This window comes from Myxocyprinus asiaticus, chromosome 9 (assembly GCF_019703515.2).
Source record: "Myxocyprinus asiaticus isolate MX2 ecotype Aquarium Trade chromosome 9, UBuf_Myxa_2, whole genome shotgun sequence".
In the NCBI taxonomy this organism is placed as follows: Eukaryota; Metazoa; Chordata; class Actinopteri; order Cypriniformes; family Catostomidae; genus Myxocyprinus; species Myxocyprinus asiaticus.
This window is the reverse complement of record NC_059352.1, coordinates 40276459-40296877: the sequence shown is the minus strand read 5'-3', so window position 1 is coordinate 40296877 and position 20419 is coordinate 40276459. Positions and strand designations below refer to the sequence as shown.

At 37.9% G+C, this 20419-nt stretch overlaps 1 protein-coding gene across 2 annotated transcripts in view; it reads right to left on the bottom strand.

Moving 5' to 3' along the window:
- LOC127445818 (protein TANC1-like) overlaps nucleotides 1–20419 on the bottom strand; it is a 142354-nt gene that overhangs the window by 107090 nt on the left and 14845 nt on the right. For both annotated transcript variants that reach the window (XM_051706211.1, XM_051706212.1), the window contains exon 2: nucleotides 3476–3574. In XM_051706211.1, the coding sequence (XP_051562171.1) occupies nucleotides 3476–3539 (64 nt within the window). In that variant the 5' untranslated portion in view covers nucleotides 3540–3574. The remainder of the gene's footprint in view (nucleotides 1–3475; nucleotides 3575–20419) is intronic.

The following is a 20419-nucleotide window of genomic DNA, read 5'->3' as shown; positions in this document are numbered from 1 at the left end:
CACAGTCATATGGGAGTACACTTTGACAGCCTTGCGTTCAACTGTACGCAGATGCTGAGTGTTTGTGTCAAAATGGATGCATACTTAGAGCTTTATATGCATGCAGGTCAGATAATGAGCGTCGGCTGTTCAGACTAGTGTCTGATATGGGCTACATTTAAAATGTTGTGTGAAGAACCTTACAAAAAAAATCTGATTGGAGCAGAAAATCTGATTGGAGCAGAAAATCAAATTTGGGCCACATTCACAGATCAAGACTTCAGACTAAAATATGAGAGCAGTGGCACTGGTGCCACCAAGTTCTACAGATTGTGGGACTAGCACCTGATGACACTACCAGTCAAAAGTTTGGACACAATTACTCATTCTTTATTATTACTATTTCCCACATTTTAGAATAAAAATAACGCAAGGCTGTTGATTTAACAGATTTATTCTGTGCGACACACACAAAAAAATAAAAAAAAATAATGCAATAATCATACCCCCTAAACGTACGTAAATTCTGTAATAAGGAATTTCTTACCAACAGAGCAATTAAGCTTGAGGTGCCACCTTCTTGTTTTTGTGAGTTGCAGTCAGAAGGGGACAGTGAGCGCAACTCCAGCTGTATAGGCAACAAACAAATAGCTGGATGAAGCACAACTCAGGGGTCTCGAGAAGCATTTTTCAAAGTTTCAAACTAAATTTAACTTCAACCAGCATCCTGAAAATGCAGCGTTTACACACGAGACGCTTAAAACCAGTGAACACGACGCAAACATGGTGAGACGTATGTTCACACAGAGCAACAAAAATCAATTATTTTTGATTAGTATTTATTGAACTGTCTTTATTTGGGGCCCTTTCCTGCAAATATTGATGTGTGTGATTACTTACATTTAATTTGGCTAATTAATCGGCATATCATGCAATTAATTAGATTAAAGAATTTGAATCGATTGACAGCTCATCAAACTATAAAATAACACAAACAGGAATGAGTGGGAGTTTCAAAGTGGCCAAAAATGCTAAACAAACCACAATTATCTTACATTTTAACTTCTTCAAATTAGTAACACTTTGCCTACATTGCAGCTCTGCACACTCAGGGCATTCTCTCAGCCAACTTCATGAGGTGCTTTTCCAGCAGTATTGAAGGAGTTTCCATGTATGCTGGGCACTTGTTGGCTGCTTTCCTTTATCTGCTATAATAAAAGAATTTGAAAAAATATTTTTTTATTTACAATTTTTGTCATTAGGTTTTGTTAAGAAATTCTAACATAGGTACAACTTGTATATGTCTACTAAATTCATTTCAAGTATTTAAGCATAAGTGTGCACATCAAAAGGTCTTTAAGATCATGAAAAACAAATTCAGCCAAAGTAGGATTATGTAGGCAGTAGACAGCAAGGCAGCTCACTCTGTTTTCGAACAGAGCTAAAAACACAACACATTGTTACACTCAGTGTAATTCTACAGTTAATTGTTAACTGCCCATGTTATGTTTTCAATTCCAGATTCCTGAACAACAGCAGAAAATAGATTTGATTTGAATAAGAATCATCGTGTCTGGCAACAGAACAGTTTCTCGTGATCTCATTACTTCAGTATCTGGTAGACTTGCCATGATATCATAATTTGAAAAAAATTAAGTGCAATTAAAATGTGTGTTGTTCAACTTTTTGAATGATGGCTTTCAACAGTTGTGAAAAGGCAACACCTCTTTGGCAATGAACCAACTTCATCCATGCATTCTCTCCATCATGGGCAACCGGTTGGGTATTTCATTGTCTGGGCAAATACATCACTTATTGTGGGTTGTTGCGGGCTTAATGTTGGTGTTTTATTACCTTTCATCCCAGGACCCAGTTTAGCTCCTTCAGAAGGGTAATGACTTTGAATTTGTGTGAATACATTTGTTTTGATCCCTCCTAGGGCTGGGCGATTTGCAAGAAATATGTTCATGATATTTTTTAAACAAAATAAAACTCACAATATCCAATTACATCGTCAAAGTATCCATCTATGACAACAGGCGGAAAATTACTAATACAAATTAAGACCTAAAAACAATTATAAATGTAAACATAATAATTATAATGATGATAATAATCAATGAAATATAAATCATGGTTTGAGGTGAACGTGTTTTTGTATTATTTTATGATTTAATCACATATGTATAGGATATATATAAAGTGACCCTGCAGAGTTGCGCTCACAATGAACTGCTCTGTGGAAATAAAGCGAACTGAACTCGGAGCACCTCCTGAGCTGAGATAGTCTGAGGTCATTTGCAGCATTCTCATAGATGATACTATTCTTGCAAAAAAAATTCAGAAGACTGAAACAAAGAAAGAGTGAGAACCATTTACATACTCGTGTTCCACGAGACTGCACACCTCCGAACAAACAGCGTGTCAGACATGCGCATAGACGGCTTTTCACACTGGTTGTCCCTTGTACTGAGTAAAACCGGTAACACCATACAATGTGACAACCCTAGTATCTGGTGCTCTTTATTACAATCACTACTGAGAATAGGGCTTTCAGGCAGATGATCTGCCTCAAAAGCGGCATTGCTGTGATCTGTTGAGTCTCTCCATCCCTTGCAGCTAACATAAGGTGTCGTAAATACTTGATGAGCAATATGTCTCTTCAGAGGACACATAAGTGTTGTCTCTAACCAACTGAGACTTCATCGGCTGTCAGCATCAGAACCAGAGGGAGTTTCCCCTATGTTAGTAGAGCGGATTTGCACATCATAGAATGAACAAAGCTACAATCAACTATATTCGAGAGAGGAAGAAATACATAGATAATTAATTTACTTGCAGCCTTCATACTTAGAAAGAGGACATTGAGTTAGATTAACAGATGAAAAGTTTTCTTGTATGTGGGTCAGGTAGTGTTTGTTTGGCGGCTCTCAAACTTGTCTTGACATACTTAAGTGAGCGAGTGAAGTTAGCGGAGCACACATGAATGAGGTTAATTGGAAAACAGCTTCATTGAGAGGGCCCGTGGGGAGAGAGGTATTGGTTCAGCGATGGTGCTGAATTCAGCGAGACGCCTGGGCAGATATCAGGACCATCCTGTGGAACTGGATGTCATGGTAACATGACAACATTAATGAAAAGATGCATTCTTTTGTCGCAATGTTTTACGTTTCCAAGAATGTGACATTTGACTGACAGGTCTGAAAGTGTAGAGATTCTTAAAAAGAACTGAGTGATTCTCAGCAGGAAGCACTGACAAGCCACAGCTTGAGCAATGTTTAGCCAATCGGAATGCATAAAAATCCCCAAATCATTTAGCCAGTCCAAGCCACGGCTCTATAAAACTCTTTGCAGGCCATTAGCCAGTTATGCAATTCAGCTAAAATACTTAGTGTACACATAGCAAAGGAATGCAGTCAACAGAAAAAACATTTAACAGTTCAATAACAGTTTGTTAAAGTCCTTTTTCATTCCTTCTGGGCAAAAAGAAGCTTACCTGCATCCCTCTTGCCAGCATTCCCTCCTGCCTCTCTCCCTTTCTTCAGCACCACCTTAAACATGGTATGATTCCAACCTTTACCGCAGTCCTCAAACCCTGTTGAGACACAAGTTATCGAAGACCACATTTAGAAAGCACATAAATAAAAGTAACAGATTAACCGAGCTGTGAATTTCGGCGACAGGAGGTCAAAAGTTCTGCTGCTGAAATCGGTCTGCGCTTACCAAAATCCAAACCACTGCCACCAGTGGCAGAAGCTAGAAGTTTTGAACGCTAAAGGGATAGCTCACCCAAAACTTAAATGTTGGTATGGTTAAATGTATTTCAGGGTGAAATGACCACAGAATGGCACCAAAAGCGAGTTATATTTTTAATTATGTAATAGTCAAGAGGAATGCATATTTTGTTAACCCTACATCCTTACCCAAACCACAATCCTAAACCTAACCATCAGTGGTGTAAAATTTTTATTTTACAGCGAAAACGCAACCTCCGAATAATGCTCACCATTGTTTATGTGAACGCTATTACTTACTGGTTTCAACGGGACCAGAACCTGTGTCGCGGAGGTTGCTTGCGCAACTCACCATCAGTAGTGCCAGAAGGAAAGGTAATCATGAACTGATGCAATAAAATCTGAATGAGGATGGCGGTTGTCAGTAATTTGGTAAATACCGAAAAATATGCCGAATTACTGACACTGGAATTGTGTGTACATTAACATTCTGAAGTGGATGTTGAATCAGATCTGGTCGATAACACAAAGCTTTACCAATAATCCCTTGTAACTTTAACTTTGTTAAGTTGGAAGTCACTTCCAACTTGTCAAAAACAAAACTCCCTATTCATTTTTTGTATGTGTATGTGCCTGTGTTGCCACCTCGTGATGGGGGAATTGGTTGATGAAATTCCATGCATTCCTCTAATTAACGCTCTGCTGTCTGGTCTTGGGCATATAAAAACAAATAAACTAAGCAACAGCGAGGGCCAGTGGTGCCCACACACTGTAAACAGTAGCACACGCCGCACACAATCCATTAAAATGTGAAATAAAAATACATCTTACAGTACATAAGACATAAAAAACTGAAAGACCTTTGTAGGCAAGGAAAGACCAGTTGCTACACAACACTAAAAATAAGTGTAAGAGGGGAACTAGCGTGCCACTGCATTACATGCTTCCACACTACATTCCAAGTGTCCAAACGGCAGCTGTCCACACGACATGTCTCTCAGACAATGGAAGGAAATACCAGCCTGTCTACCAAACCCCCACTTGATTCTAACATAGCGGAATGATTTAAGCCCTGTTCACACCAAATCCACGATGAATTTGCGAGTCGAACTGCCAATAACATGTCTATTCAAACCGAGACCGAAACGAATAAAATGAAAAACAATTTCACCCCTGTACAGTAGGTGCCGCTGTTTTACATACATATTTATTCTGGTTTACTGCATGGATCTTTAAGCATTCAGCGGTCAATGCATGAGATTAATATATTTAATGCAGTTAAGGAAATTAATTTACCTAATTTTGCATAGTTATGTTTTTTCCAAGATTTTGATTAATTTAAAAGGAATATGGAATTTGTGTTTTGTTTTTTTCGACTGAGATGACTAAAGAGCACTGCTGCATACGTCCAGTGTCTTCAAATTTATGCGTGTATTTTTCTACAAATTAATTCCAAACCTCTTTTTTAAAAGGTGCTGTAAGCAATTTGAGCTGTTTTAGAATTTCCAATGGCTGAGTCGTTGGATTAGCCACGCCCCCTATTTCCAAAACCCTACACTCCAAAGATACCAAATGAGCTTTATTGAGACCGACAGAAAAAGGCTGTCATAAACGTCAGCAGCAAAGTGCCCTCAACTGTAAACTTTTATGAGCAACATGGAATAGAAATGGCTCAATAATTCGCTGCAGCTACAATACTATGAGAACGCGAAAAATGATTGGCAGGCAAAAAGCGTAAGGGCCCAAACATACTTCACACAAGTACGCAAACGCAGATGCGAGCACTTCGCCAACGCATGGCCCCGTTGTACATACATGGTCCCGTTGTACATACATTACATGCATTTGTGCGTTGCTCTGGCAGTTACAAACCTTGGACCACAAGAGGGCAAAAGTGTTTTTTAGGCGCCACGAATCTGGATGTGGTGGAGTCAACATGTTGAAAGTTGAGGAGTGTGCTTTTGTATTTGCTAAAAAGACAACAGAAAATTATGATTGTATAATCGTACTTGTTCAGCAAGACTCTCCTCAAATTGCTGCTCCGCCATGACAGTTGTTGATTGAAAAAAGAAAATCCAATGTAGCGCCCCTTGCGGCAACACTGGGAATACAGCGTGTACTTGCGTTAGGTTATGAATTGCGCTCCGACACACTTCACAACGCAACGACGCATGAAATTGAGCTTGTGTAGCAAGATGCATCTGCGTTCACGTACTTACATAAGAGAATGTTTGGTCCTTAAGAGACCGCGGCCCGCAGAATTTTTTTTTAGCTGTTTACAGAGTCTAGTCCTGTCACAAAGAGTGGGGAGATACCTCACAAAACTTATTTAATTAATATCGGACATTTTTTTGCATTTCTTTCCATGAAAAAAATAAATAAATTGCTTGGAGCAGCTTTAATGCCTGGATAATATAACACAAAGTACTAAAGTGATCTAAATACATGTGGAATGATGTGCTTACATAAAACATGTATAGCATGAAATATAATGCATAACATAATAATAATAATAATAATAATAATAATAATATTATACATCACAGTCTCACTGTCTTAATTTCATTATTGCATATTTGTATTGAATTCAGGGTATCTTGTGCATGGTGAGAAAAAGAGCACAGTTCATGAATATATTTGTGTAATAAATATAGCAGTGAGGTTTGGCAATTCTTTGTTTACACGTAGTATTGTTTTTTTATGTGATATTTTACTACGAGCCTAGTCCAAACGAATTGCTAAAACCTCGCTGCTATTTTAATGTCAGGATAAAGTAACAGGCACAGTTACATACATATTAAATAATGTACATTAATACAAAACACCAGGTATTTTATATAGGCTAATGAGGTATAAGCACATAACAAAAATGAATTTGTTTACAGTCTTCTACATTATTTATGAAATTCATATTTTCAGTGTTTGTGCGCAAGATGAGAAAAAAAAAAAAATCAAAAAAAAAATCAGACTGCTCTCCATAAAAAAAACAAAAAAACATTTGGATTGTTGACAGACGATTCGTCGGGACTGGTTTGAATAGCGCCATAGGAATCTATTGTTCTTGGTGTGAATAGGTCTTTAGTCTGCTTATCGGAGTATCCAGACCCGTAAGCTGGTCTCTCAGTGACAAGCAAGTCAGAGTTCTGGTGAGGGAGTTGGATATTTGCTAATTAGAGAAGCAAGTAGAGCCATTTCCATTCTAAGGCTCTATCTTAGAATCCAGATGTACATGTTTTACTGCCTCATTAAAATTAGGCTAGATTCCACTATATGAATGCCCAATGGATCTAAAGACACTTAAGGGTTTCCTTATGTCAAGGCTTTTCACACTGCTTAACCCTGGAATAAGCAACAGTAATTATAACTAAGCCTGGTCAAAGCATGAAATATTTATGAAATATTCATACTGATTTTGTTGGCAATATAAAATTAAATTCATCATCATGCATATTGACATACTTTAATGCACTTTTTATCTACCCTATATAGGTTATCCTTTCAAACCATTTCAGAGCAAATACATAAATATTCATTATGTTAATAAATATCTTCAAAAGGCTGAAAAATATTGAGATTTTATTATGGGCCAGGCACCTATTGTTTCTGTTAGTTTTTAGGGACCAATCACCAAAAGTGCGAAGCCTCTATTGTACCTGTTAGTGTTCTTATTATTATTCTTCTGCTGTCGAAGTCTATGGCAGCCCACAGAACCACACATAGGAAAGTTTTGAAATTTGGCACACTGACAGAGGACACTCAAATGTCTAGAGTCGAATAATACCCAATTTTCCTATATCGGCCATATTGGGCGTCGGCCATTTTAAATTTTGTCTTAAATCGCTGTATTTTACAAACAGCGATGAATCGTTATGAAACTTGGTATGCATCATCAGCACTATGCCCTGAGGGTACCTATACAGTTAGGGGCCAGTGCCACCTTGTGGTCCAAAGTTATATCGAGATCTTTAAAAATGCTTATAATGTTTGATTAGGCTAATTTTGTCTGTCACTGCTTTCTTTAGATCCCTTGGGTATCCCAATTACACTGATATCCAATTTACAATGGTCGGCTATACTTCCTGTCTGCCATTTCGATTTTATTGAAAATCTACCTTTTCAAACTCCTCCTAGGCTGTAAGTCCGATTTGCACAAACTTTGTTGTGTATCATCTAGGGACACTCACAACAAAAAGCTATCAAAAGCTTTTCGATTAACCCAATGGTTCTCGAATAGCGCACCAACGAATTAGATTGCAAGACGCCAAAAAGAATCTGAGCCTGTATCTCGGCAACGCTTTACCATATTGACATGAAATTTTGTGTGTGCTATTGTTACCACAACCTGACCGCACCAAACAAATTTGGTGAAAGCACCACCTGTTGGTCAAAGTTTTAATGAATTGTATTGTAATACAAGCAGTTCTACTTATGTTTTTTTAAACTGCTTTTCTTGAAATTATAATCAGTGATGTTCAATCATACTTCCTTACAGGCCATTGGTGTGCTTGGTCCCATAATTGCTGCTTGCAGCTATATTTTAGTTTAATTGTTTTTTTTTTACTATACTGCCCAACCCTAGTTAGCAGGTAAGTTATGAAGGTTACCAACACCAATCGCAAAAGCAAAAGCACCAATGTTAGCAAGACAACAATTATAAGCTTACCAATGCTGTCCACGTTAAATATGTATGCACTTTGTATAGTCATAGAAACTTTAAAGTGATGTGTTTAGATTCTGAGGCAAATAGTTAAAAAATAAAAAACAGTACTGGCAAACACACTATATACTCTAAAAGCTTTTGAAGCTTGAAAGTTTTGGACCCCATTGTCTTGCACTGTATGGACAAAAACACATAATATATCATTCAAACAATTTAGTTTCTGTACCACAGAAGAAAGTAATACGAATTTGAGACATCATAAGGGTGAGTAAATAAAGAAAGAATTATCATTTTGGGGTGAACAAAGCATTTGATTGGTTAAAACTTTTTATAGGTTAAAAATGACACTGGGTTAACATTTAACACACTAAAATGTGTAAATAACACATTCAAATTAAAAAAGTATGAAAAGGAGATGGACATACTGTATGTTTTGTCTGATGGTCCAAGAAAAGAATGGATTATGTAGAAAAGGAGGGAAAAAAAAAGAGGAAAGAGATAGAGATCGAGTGAATGAAAGAGGAAGAGTAGGCAGTAATGTAATATATTTTTTGTGGGAAAATTACATAGGAGTTATTAAGAAATGGGTCTGACTCTTGGTTTGGGCTTGCAAACAGTCACCATCAGCTCTTTTTCCACAGTGCAACCAATTTTGCTGATTCTTTCCCTCAGCCACAGGACTGCCAACCGCAACCGACAAGGAGGAATCAAATAAAAAAGATCAAAGCATGTATGAGTGGAAATGAAATGGATGCCGAAATTCTATTTTTAAAGAGAAACTTTCATGTAATTAGTACAGAAACTAATGAGACATCTTTCGTACGTTTTTGTAAAGTTAATTTCATAAGTCACAAGTTCATTTATTTCAATTATAAGATAAACAAATTATGAATGCATAGCTACAATTTATACTTTTCTTTGAAACAAACTCTGGGACTGATTAGTTTACGTTTTGTTAAATGGCACAACTAATTGTCACCAAGCAAAATACCAATTGCATGGATTTGAAAGAGACCACATCCTGCCAGTGAGAGATGTGGGTTTTTAAACACAAGCCCAAACGACATCATGAAAAACATATCATTGTGCCCATCCAAAGTGGGGCCATCTCATTTTCTCTTCAGCCATCATTTCCACTCTCTTCCAAGACAATGCGGCGCATGTTCACCACAGGAACAGGAAGCAGGGTAACACACACAAGGCTAAATGGAATTGACCCATTTCCGGCCTGCCAGGCAACACACAAACATACAGATTTGTAGAGACACAGATATGATGTCACATAACTCACTCCATCTATAGTGCTGGATACAGGGAGAACAGGTCATACTTCTGTCTAAGAAAAAGCATGGAGTTAGCGAGCGCCACTAAAAATATTTTTACCAAAAAAAAAAATGCATTTGTATACAAGTAACAGTTTTATTTTTCCATAGATATTGCATACCTGCTGCCAATCCACCATCAAAACAAATATCAATAATAGGGATGCTCCAATCAGGATTTTTACAGCCGATGCGATCACTGATCTTCTTGTCACCTGATCGGCCGATACCGATCCTGATCATTTCACCTTTTATCAGGATATCAGTCAGAACTGGCTATATGTAAGCTTTCTGCACATTGTCACAGCATTGTTGCAGCGTGAAGCATCTACATGTTTCTACTGATCATGGTATAAATATTGGGGATTTGAATTGTTGGGATTGGGTTGTACTTGCATGTTTAGATTTTTTTTTGGGGGGGGGGGGGGGGGGGGACTACACCCCTGATTGTATTAATTGTTAATTTTTCCATTTGTTTCTGTTTGAACTTAAATGAGGGGAACACGCGCTCTCTCGTGAGGGCAAGGGATGAAAGGAAAGCAGAGAAGGAGCACATGTTTCTGGACTCTATAGGTGTTACTATTGGTAATGCCATTTAATGGGGAGATATTTAATAAAGATGTTTGAATTACACCACATCTTGTAACTCGCGTTATTACTGAGATGCCTATGTCTGAAGGAGACTGAGACGCTGCTGCCATGAATGATAAGGACCGTTTCACAGCTCGCACTGTTTTCCCTTTGCCTTGCTGCGTGAGAAACGGCACATTAACAGTACAATACACAAACTTTTCATATTCGCCATATCTCTCCGACCGCATCGTTCTTAACTGCTGACTCAAGTTTGTTGTCTTAATTTACAACATTATGCCAGTGTTCTCCACACTCCATGATGTCACGACAGTACTGCTGATGTCTTAAAGGAGCCATGCGTCTTTTGCGACATGAGCGTTCGGCCAAATTACCGATCGAGTCGTAGGACGTGAATATCGGCCAATACCGATCGGTGACTGATCAATCGGAGCATCCTTAATCAATAATGACCATTCTTGTAAGAATCAGTGATTTTGTTTTTGAAAGGCTAAAAAAGACCCAACTGGGCTATCCCCAAGCGTGACTGAAAATCAAATTACAGACTCTAGAAAAGGGCATTAGGGCCTCAACTTAGTGTGTTTGCCAGAGTTGAAACCAAGCAACTGGAAAGCTCTGGTCTGACCACCACTGGCCCTCCACTTTGAATAATGCTTTAAGTTATACTTTCAAGTAATAGCAGGTTTCTGTGGGCCAAGAGTGCAGCTAAAATGTGAGTTTAATTGGACCAAAGCTGAGATTTATCAGATGGCGGAGGGTGTAAAAAATAGAGAATTACAAGAAAAAGGCAGTGACTGGGATGGATATGGAGGGATGAAACTAGCAAAACAAGTCTAAAAAAAAAAAAAATAAAAATAAAAAAGTATACAACAGACAGAACCATGTATTCCAAAAGTACCAAAGTACAGTTCATAATGCTGTACGAGTTTAGTGCTATGATAAGATATAACAGCTGAATGGAAACTTATTCAAATGATACATTCATAAATAACGTAGCAGCATAAATGAACAACTCCTCTCATAAGCGTTTCAGAATTGATGGTGGCAGAGCTTGTTCACTAAGTGGAAAATGAGGACAGCGTTTTCTAAATAGGTTGTATGGCTGAAACCTAAGGGAAAATGGCCTTGTTTCCTTTTATGGACAATCTGGCCTAAATCTCCTCCCCACTTTACAATTTGAATAAGACATAGGCTATGACAAGGGGGGTCTTATACAAATGTGCGACCCTCACATTAAAAGCTGTAGAGCTTTTCTGGCCTAACAAGCGCAGATTTTTAGGCAGAAGGTTGCTGCTTGGGTGAGCAGCTATGCAAGATTTCCGTGATCCTACAACAGCTGAAAAGTTCTAGAGTAGTGCTTCTCAACTGGTTTTGCTTCTAGACCCAGATTTTACATTTGGGCATCAAGTGGCAATCCAACACAGTACCAAAATTGTTTATTGTCCAAGAAAACAAAAATGCCCTTAAAACCTTGCATATCAGAATAATCATAATGATGATATACTCAAACCCTGAAATGTATTATTACTATGATAATGTAGGCCCAACAGTATGAATTGAGCTGGTTGGTCAACAGCTATGCTTTATTCATGATAAAGCTCAACTCTGAGCTCTTCACGGAACTTCTATTTGTATCACTCTGCAGCATCCATAGTTGACAGTTATTCTTGTTGCCTAGCAAAGTTCTGTTTACCGTTTACTGCTAGGGACTGTATTTTCTGGTGGAAGGATGGCATTTAATGAATTTACTAACAAAATATAAAATGTAACGAACATTTGTGTCCTTAATATTTAGGGGTGCACCGATCTGAATCGGCCGTTTTTCATCTTAATGTCAGGCTAATGATCTGCCGTTCGTGCCTAGATTCAGGGCCGATCTTTTTTGCAGCACGCAGGGAATCAAATGTACACTGCAAACCAAGGGTGTACATTTGGTTTGAACAATGCGGGAATTGTATTGTGAAGCGGGGGGGTCGGGGGTTGTACTTGCTAGTCTTGATTATTGTGGTGTTACATCTAATGCCCCACCGATATATCAGTCGGCCGATATTAATATTTATGCAGAAAACAATGCTTTAGAATTGGTGTCACAATGTAGTTTGTCCAGCAGAGCACGCTCCAACTCCACTGTTTAAAGAGCTGAGCTGACAGTGGCTCTGCAGACAGTGCGGTGTTAAGCGGTGCGGAGATAAGCGGTGTCTTCTCGGTAAGTTGCTAACTAGTTTGTGAAATACATACTGGAAAGTTGATAAACAATGACCCCATCATTTTCCCTTTTCAATATAACTAATATAACGTTAACCCTGTCCCTGACAACCATGTCACTCCTGTTTATCATATCTGTTTGCTGTGTTAGCCAGCTATAGTTTGTCAGTGCAGTCAGTAACATAGCAGATTGAAAGGTAAGCATCAGAGCACCTTTTTGCAGCTCAGCAGACAACAGTGCGGTGGTGGATCGTGTCTGTTGAGTGTTGATTTCATGCTACGTTGTTACCTAGTTGGTGAGACACAATGCTTGTCCATCTTTTATTCTCCTTGACAATGAGCTTATTGCTAACTAGCTAACCATGTAGCTACTTTCATTGCTTGTCAGCTGAGTGGAAGCTAATGTGTAAACATGTATTCACCAAACTGTTTTGTTCAGGATTCAGTTTGGTACCCCTTTCAACCGAACAATTCCAGTCGTTGCATTTATAAAATGTAGTATTTAAAAGTCTGGTTTTCCACCGTTTAAAGTTTCCCCTGAACTTGTATAGCAGAATACGGTGTAACACCACTGCCGCTGTTTTTCTCTTATCTCGGCAGGTGTAAATGCTTCTTGTTTTACATCCTGCCTCTAAATGACTGGCAGCATTAAAATAGTCAGCATTTGACAGATACTAAACAGTACAACTAATGTTAATTTAGCCATTTATTTTATTTTTTATTTATTCTTTATTTTATTGGTCAGCATTTGACTGATACTAAACAGTACTGATGTTTATTTAGCTATTTATTTTATTTGAAATGTATTCTTTATTTAATGGTCAGCATTTGACTAATACTAAACATACAGTACTGATGTTTATTTAGCTATTTATTTTATTTTTATTTATTCTTTATTTTAATAGTCAGCATTTGACTGATACTAAACAGTACTGATGTTTATTTAGCCATTTATTTGATTTGAATTTATTCTTTATTTTAATGGTCAGCAATTGACTGATACTACACAGTACTGATGTTTATATGGCTATTTATTTTATTTGAAGTTATTCTTAATTTTAAAGGTCAGCATTTCACTGATACTGAACATACAGTACTGATGTTTTTTAAGCTATTTATTGTATTTTTATTTATTCTTTATTTTCTCAGTGTTCATTTATAGAATTTGTTGACAATGTATAATAATAATGTCAAATATTCTTTGATAAAAATATTTAAGAAAGCAGCCTTCTGAGTACATTTGCATAGTCATATCGGTGTAAAATCGGTGCACAATCCACATAGAAAAGGTCTGTTTTAATTCCAGCTCAAAAATTAACTATATCGGCCACCATATCGGTAATCTGTGAATTGCCCCCTGTAAAATCGGTATCGGTCGGGCTCTAGTTACATCCAACCCCCCCACCCCCCAGAATCTACGCCCCTGCTTCAAACAGGTGTAAAAATGAATGAAACAACAAAAAAACATGCAAATACAAATCTGAGTATAAGTGATATTGCTTCATCTTCACTCCCTTCAAAATGCACACTCTTGGTGTCAATCAAACAAGTGCGCCCTCCAGGGTAGGGTTGCACCAGCTGTGCGAAAGTTCTCACATTAGTTGGGACGTAAATTTCACACTAAGGGCTTAGTAACTACTAGTTAGTTTGTAACTAATTCAGAGCTTAATTCGGCTGCACCACCTGTTCTTAAGGCAAGACTTAACTAGCAGTTCGTAAGCTCTCCATAAAGTAATGCATAGTCGCAAAATATGACATTTACTTGTATTTATCCAATAAGCAGCCTTCAAATTTGTACACAGAAGTGTTAAAAAGCCTATTTCAATTTATCTCGCTACGGTTGATGTTCAAATCTTGTCTGCTCACGTAACTGTCAGCTGTAATAAATTATATCCCCATTAAAATACGATACGTAATAAAAGTAGATTTAATAAAAAGTATATTTGCCCTGTGTAAATAACAATATATAGGAACTGTATCTAAAATAAATAAGGGGTGATAAATAAATACTAATACAACAGGCTAGAAAAACAGACATTTATTAATTTTAATATCCTTTATATATTTTGAATGTGTTGAAACTTGACACTGAGCAACGCACCCTGAAAACTGCACCGTTAGAACGCTTTCATGCTGAAGAGCCACTTAAAAGTATGTTTTTATTTTCTCTCTCGTAAATGTAAACGAGTGTAAATGCCAACACCATCATATATGTCGAAAGGACTGAAGCCTGTCACGCAAAACATGAGCTCACTGATGTCATAAAATATCAGTCTGCTTTTTTATTCCAACCATTACTCCTGGTCGGAGGCTTCCGTAAATATTTAGTTTATACGTAGGGTTACGTCCTACCTAAGTTTAATGGTGCAACACTCAAATATTTAGTAGGGCGTAAATTGTGACTTAGTGCCCATTTACGCCACAACTAGGCTAAGTTCTAACGTACGTATAGCTGGTGCAACCGGCCCCAGGATCCCAGTTTAAATCCGATTAATTGCAACATTGTAACTAATAACAAATATAAGACTTTAACTTTCAATAACAGAACTGCATCTTCATGCATTTGTTTAATAATTAGATTTGTTACAACAAAACGCCAAAGGCAGTAATCAAATCACAGATACTAATGATTTCTCACTGGAGCAGTTTTGGAGCTTGTAATGGATATTTCTTATTTTTGAATGTATTTCTGCTGTGTGTGATGCTCTCATGAATTTTACCAGGTTGCCAGTGTCACAATGACCTTTGATAGTGACAACAGAACTATTCATAACTGTTAATTCAATTAAAATGTTATCAATTCACAATTAATGTAATTTTACGTTGTGGGGCATAAACCTATATATGCAGCATATAAATTGCAAATATTTGGCAAAGGGCATTTTTTGGTATTTTATTTATTTATTTTTATCCCCTTTTCTCCCAATTTGGAATGCCCAATTCCACTACTTAGTAGGTCCTCGTGTTGGCGCGGTTACTCACCTCAATCCGGGTGGTGGAGGACAAGGCTCAGTTGCCTCCGCTTCGGAGACAGTCAATCCATGCATCTTATCACATGGCTCATTGTGCATGACAACGCAGAGACTCCACATGTGGAGGTCATGCTACTCTCCACAATCCACACACAACTTACCACGTCCCCCATTGAGAGCGCGAACCACTAATCGCGACCACGAGGAGGTTACCCCATGTGACTCTACCCTCCCTATCAACCGGGCCAATTTGGTTGCTCAGGAGACCTGGCTGGAGTCACTCAGCACACCCTGGATTCGAACTCCCGACTCCAGGGGTGGTAGTCAGCGTCAATACTCGCTGAGCTACCCAGGCCCCCTGGCAAAGGGCATTTAAAAAAAAAAAAAACACGGGACTAAATAAATAAATAAATGGTGATCCTATCGGCCTCAAATTTTCTGATCAGTGCACCACTATTAATATTCTTATTATGTGGTGACCATTTTATAATAGCAATAAGGCACTACAGGCTGTGCAATATTAAGAATATAGTCACATAAGAAGGGATTGCTTCGTGTCGTACCTAACAATGCCCTTCAGCCGTGATTATATTCATAATCTAGCACAGCCTCTTATGCCTTATTGCTTTTAAAATGTCGCTCCAAATTTGTATGACTTTTTTCTATCGTGGAACACAAAAAGTGAATTTTTAAAAAGTTTTCAGAGGATTTTTAAAAAGCTAAAAACTTGCCACTAAAACAAAGTAATTAATACGACTCATGCACCATCATTCTGATAACATAATTTCAAACATTTTTATCAAGACGAGAGCCAATAATGTTTGATGTTATCGACATTATATTGCTTCATAAGACTTGGAATAGTGCATGAGTCATATCAATTATTTTTACTGTCATTCTATAGTGTTTTTTTTCGAGTTTGACAGACCGGAGTCACTATTTATACCCTACTATCATTATGGATAATAAATCCTGTGCAGACTTAGTAAAAATGAGGAAGAGAAAATTATGACAGAATTTTCAGTTACAGCATCTGCAGAACGAGCGACTCAATAGGATTAACCAAGTTTTGGTGATTTCGGTTTTAGAAAAACACTTTTTTTTTTTAATCAACTTTGATGATTACCTAGCCTAATTAATTTGGAATTAGCATTCAAAATCCACTTGGCAGAATAATCTGAGGGGGCACATGCCGACATGCAGTTTGAATGTGAATGATGCTTCTGGTGTGTTGATCAAAAAGATAAGGTTGTTCAGGAGTGTCTCTCTGCATCTGTTCAGATGGCGATTAATTTTACTTAACTACAATACAGACACCCTGTGGACTTTAACCAGCCAACCCTTTCGCTCCAGCTCTTTTCAGGTCAGACATTTGCTCATTCTCTCCCACGGAGTTAAACACAGTCACTTAAACCATTAGCCTGCCATAAAAACACTGGATTGACTTAACAAACAGCAAGACTGTGCAAGCCTGTATTTTCATTAATGAGTAAACATGGGAAATGCTGGGCTGCTTAAAAAGGTGTTGACAGGGAGATGGAAAGCTATTGTTTAGAGTGTCCAATCAAGCACGTAGAGTGTGTAAAACTCACTGGATCTCACTTCTGGAACTCAGGAGGGGAATAATTATTCTGAATAAATTGGTAATTTTTTGGATTTTAGGATTTTTCCAGACATAATTATTTTTGCAGCACTCTCACTTCAGTCACCAGACTTCTCTGTACAAGCAAACAACCATCCCTTGCCATTTCATTACATCTTTACAAGTCAACACCAGCCTCCACATGCTTCTGAGGGATCACAGCAGATAGTATAGACTAAGAGTTTACATCCAGTGATGTACACTTACTTAGCACTTTATTAGAAACACCTGTACACCTACATATTCAAGCAATTATCTAATCAGCCAATCATGTGGCAGCAGTGCAATGCATAAAATCATGCAGATACAGGTCAGGAGCTTCAGTTAAAGGTGGAGTAAGTCATTTTAATCCAAGACACTTTGTCAAATTTCACAAATATCTCTTCACGGTCCGCTAGCTGTACATTCTGTGTGTGCACTGAAAAATACATAGCCCTGGCTCTGAAAGTTGGAAAATAAACAAAGTGGATCGGACCGATCCACAACACTATTGCGCGTGCATGAATTTGGGGGGCAGAGATGCTGAAGGAGCACTGAAGGGAGGGGTGTATTTGTTTGGCTGTTGAGTTCAAATGTCTTTCTCAGGAATCACTTACTCCACCTTTAATGTTCACATCAACTATCAGAATGGGGAAAAAGTGTGATCTCGACTGTGGCATGATTGTTGGTGCCAGACGGGCTGGTTTGAGTATTTCTGTAACTGCTGATCTCCTGGGATTTTCATGCACAACAGTCTCAAGAGTTTACTCAGAATGGTGCCAAAAACATATAGTGAGCGGCAGTTCTGCGGACAGAAACGCTTTGTTGATGAGAGAGGTCAATGGAGGATGGTCAGACTGGTTCGAGCTTATAGAAAGGCTACAGTAACTCAGATAACCACTCTGTACAATTGTAGTGAACAGAATAGCATCTCAGAATGCACAACACGTCGAACCTTGAGGCGGATGCGCTACAACAGCAGAAGACCAAGTCAGGCACTTTATTAGGACCATAGTGTTCCCAATAAAGTGCTCAGTGAGTGTACGTCCAACACTGCCTGAATGGTTTAATGAAAACTTTATGGCCTTATTAAAAATGGCACCATTTGGGGGCCTGGGTAGCTCAGCAAGTAAAGATGCTGATTAACCTCCTTGTGGTCGCTATAATGTGGTTCTTGCTCATGGTGGGGCACGTGGGGAGTTGTGTGTGGATACCGGGGAGAATAGCGTGAGCTTCCACATGCGCTACGTCTCCACGGTAACGTGCTCAACAAGCCACGTGATAAGATGCGCGGATTGACGGTCTCAAATGCGGAGGCAACTGAGATTCGTCCTCCGCCACCCAGATCGAGGCGAGTCACTACGCCACCATGAGGACTTAGAGCGCATTGGGAATTCCAAATTAGGTAAAAAAAAAAATTTAAAAAAAAATAAAAAAAAAACACACAAAAAAAAACACCATTTAACCATAAAAATACTTCATTTCAACATGATGGTGCCTCTTTAACAAGAAGCCTTTACAACACAATAAACGGAGTCAAAGTTAATAGTTAAGGTTTTGGAATAAAACAAAGCCCATAGTATGTGTATGCACTGAAGTAAATTTGTATGCTTCATTGAGCTACAATTTCAGCTTGTGCTCTCCTAAATGCAGATGGCATAAGTATTATTGCGACTGTTATGGACACAATACTAGGAATGCTGATGTGGTTCGGTCAGTACAAAACACTGAAGGAACCATAAGGACAAGCTGCGATATAGACAATATCTTCGTTCACAAAACCCACAAGGCATGTGTTCCATGACTCAAATTCAATATAATTTGATAGGGTTCAATAGAGCACATAACAACAGGTTCGGTGAACAGAACAATGGCAGCAAGATTTAAAAGTGAAATCAAGCTCTGCTTGCCACAAGTGAATCGTGATCCGATTACTTTCTGGCTGCGGGCAGCAATAACAGACGTCTACTGAACTGAAAACGTTAATTAACAGAACCAAGAGGCTTCAGGGTACAGTGTGGAAAGGTGCGAGAAACACAAGATTTTAATGACAAACAGGCATGAGGAATGACCACAGTTTTGGTTCAGCTGACCTTTACAAATGCAAGAACAGGTTAAAAACACATTAAACATCCATTACTTTGTTAAATATAGTATATAACATATGTGCATTTGTGTGTATGCACACCTGTTCAGGGTAGGTTGGCTCATGACCCTGGGAAGTCTTGGGTTCATTTACATTTTATCTAAATTGAGCATTTGTTTTAAGATGCTTTTAAGTATTGATGTAAAGGTCTAAAGTTCCAGACAGTAAATATTTCAATACCCACAGATGATGTCTACCTCTTTTTTGTCTAGTTGACTGTATGAAAGAGAACAGTAAGTGGGAAATTCAAAATTCTGAGAAGCAAGAAAGCAGCTGGCACATACTTTGATTTGTGTGCAATCAAATACATGAAAACAGGTTAAATGAAAACAGAAAATAAATAGTGCCTGGCTTGATTGACTCTCAATATGTAGGCAAGTAAACAAACATAATTAGCTGGCAAATTATTGAATTAATAAAAAAAAAAATTACATTTACATTTAGTAATTTAGAAGTCACTTTTATCCAAAGTGAATTACAAAATTAGGAACAAAAGCAGAATCACACTGCTAAGTTAAATTCGAACATATAGAGTAAATAGCCTGAAATGGAAAATCGCTCATTCCCAGTAAAAAGCTGTTATGATCAGTGCTGCAAATGTCAACAGAAACAGCTATCAAGCAAGGTAGACCATTCCATCAATCACTGGTGTGGAGCTTGACAAGGAAAACTGTCTAACAAATAATGCTGCTTAAAAACAATTAATAAATATATGACGCAACAGGTCACATGCCCAGTGTTCTGAAATACACTGATTCATGTTAAAGGGACACTGAAAATATTAATGCCTGCTCCCCGGATCACAATTCATCTAAACTATGTTTTCGGAAAGGTAATTATGTTTCAGCATCAAACGCATTTAAACTTAAACTATATCTGTTCACAACTGTTTATTCTTCTGTTTTCCCTTGTGAAGCTTTGAAACTGTGTCGTTGGTTAATTTGTCATAAATGTATCTGTGGTGGCATAATAAAGTTTCTTTTGTGATTATTCTGTGCAATTCCTTAATGTCTTGCTCATTTGGTAAATAAATTCAAACAGGCTTTGTATTATTCATTGTATTATTAAATCACAAAGGGACATCGTAATGGGTTTTGTTTCCTTACGCATGAACAATAATATAATAATTTCAAATCTTTCCTTTTTTTTCCAAAACGATGTGTTTAGTGGAAACAATGCACTAGATGGT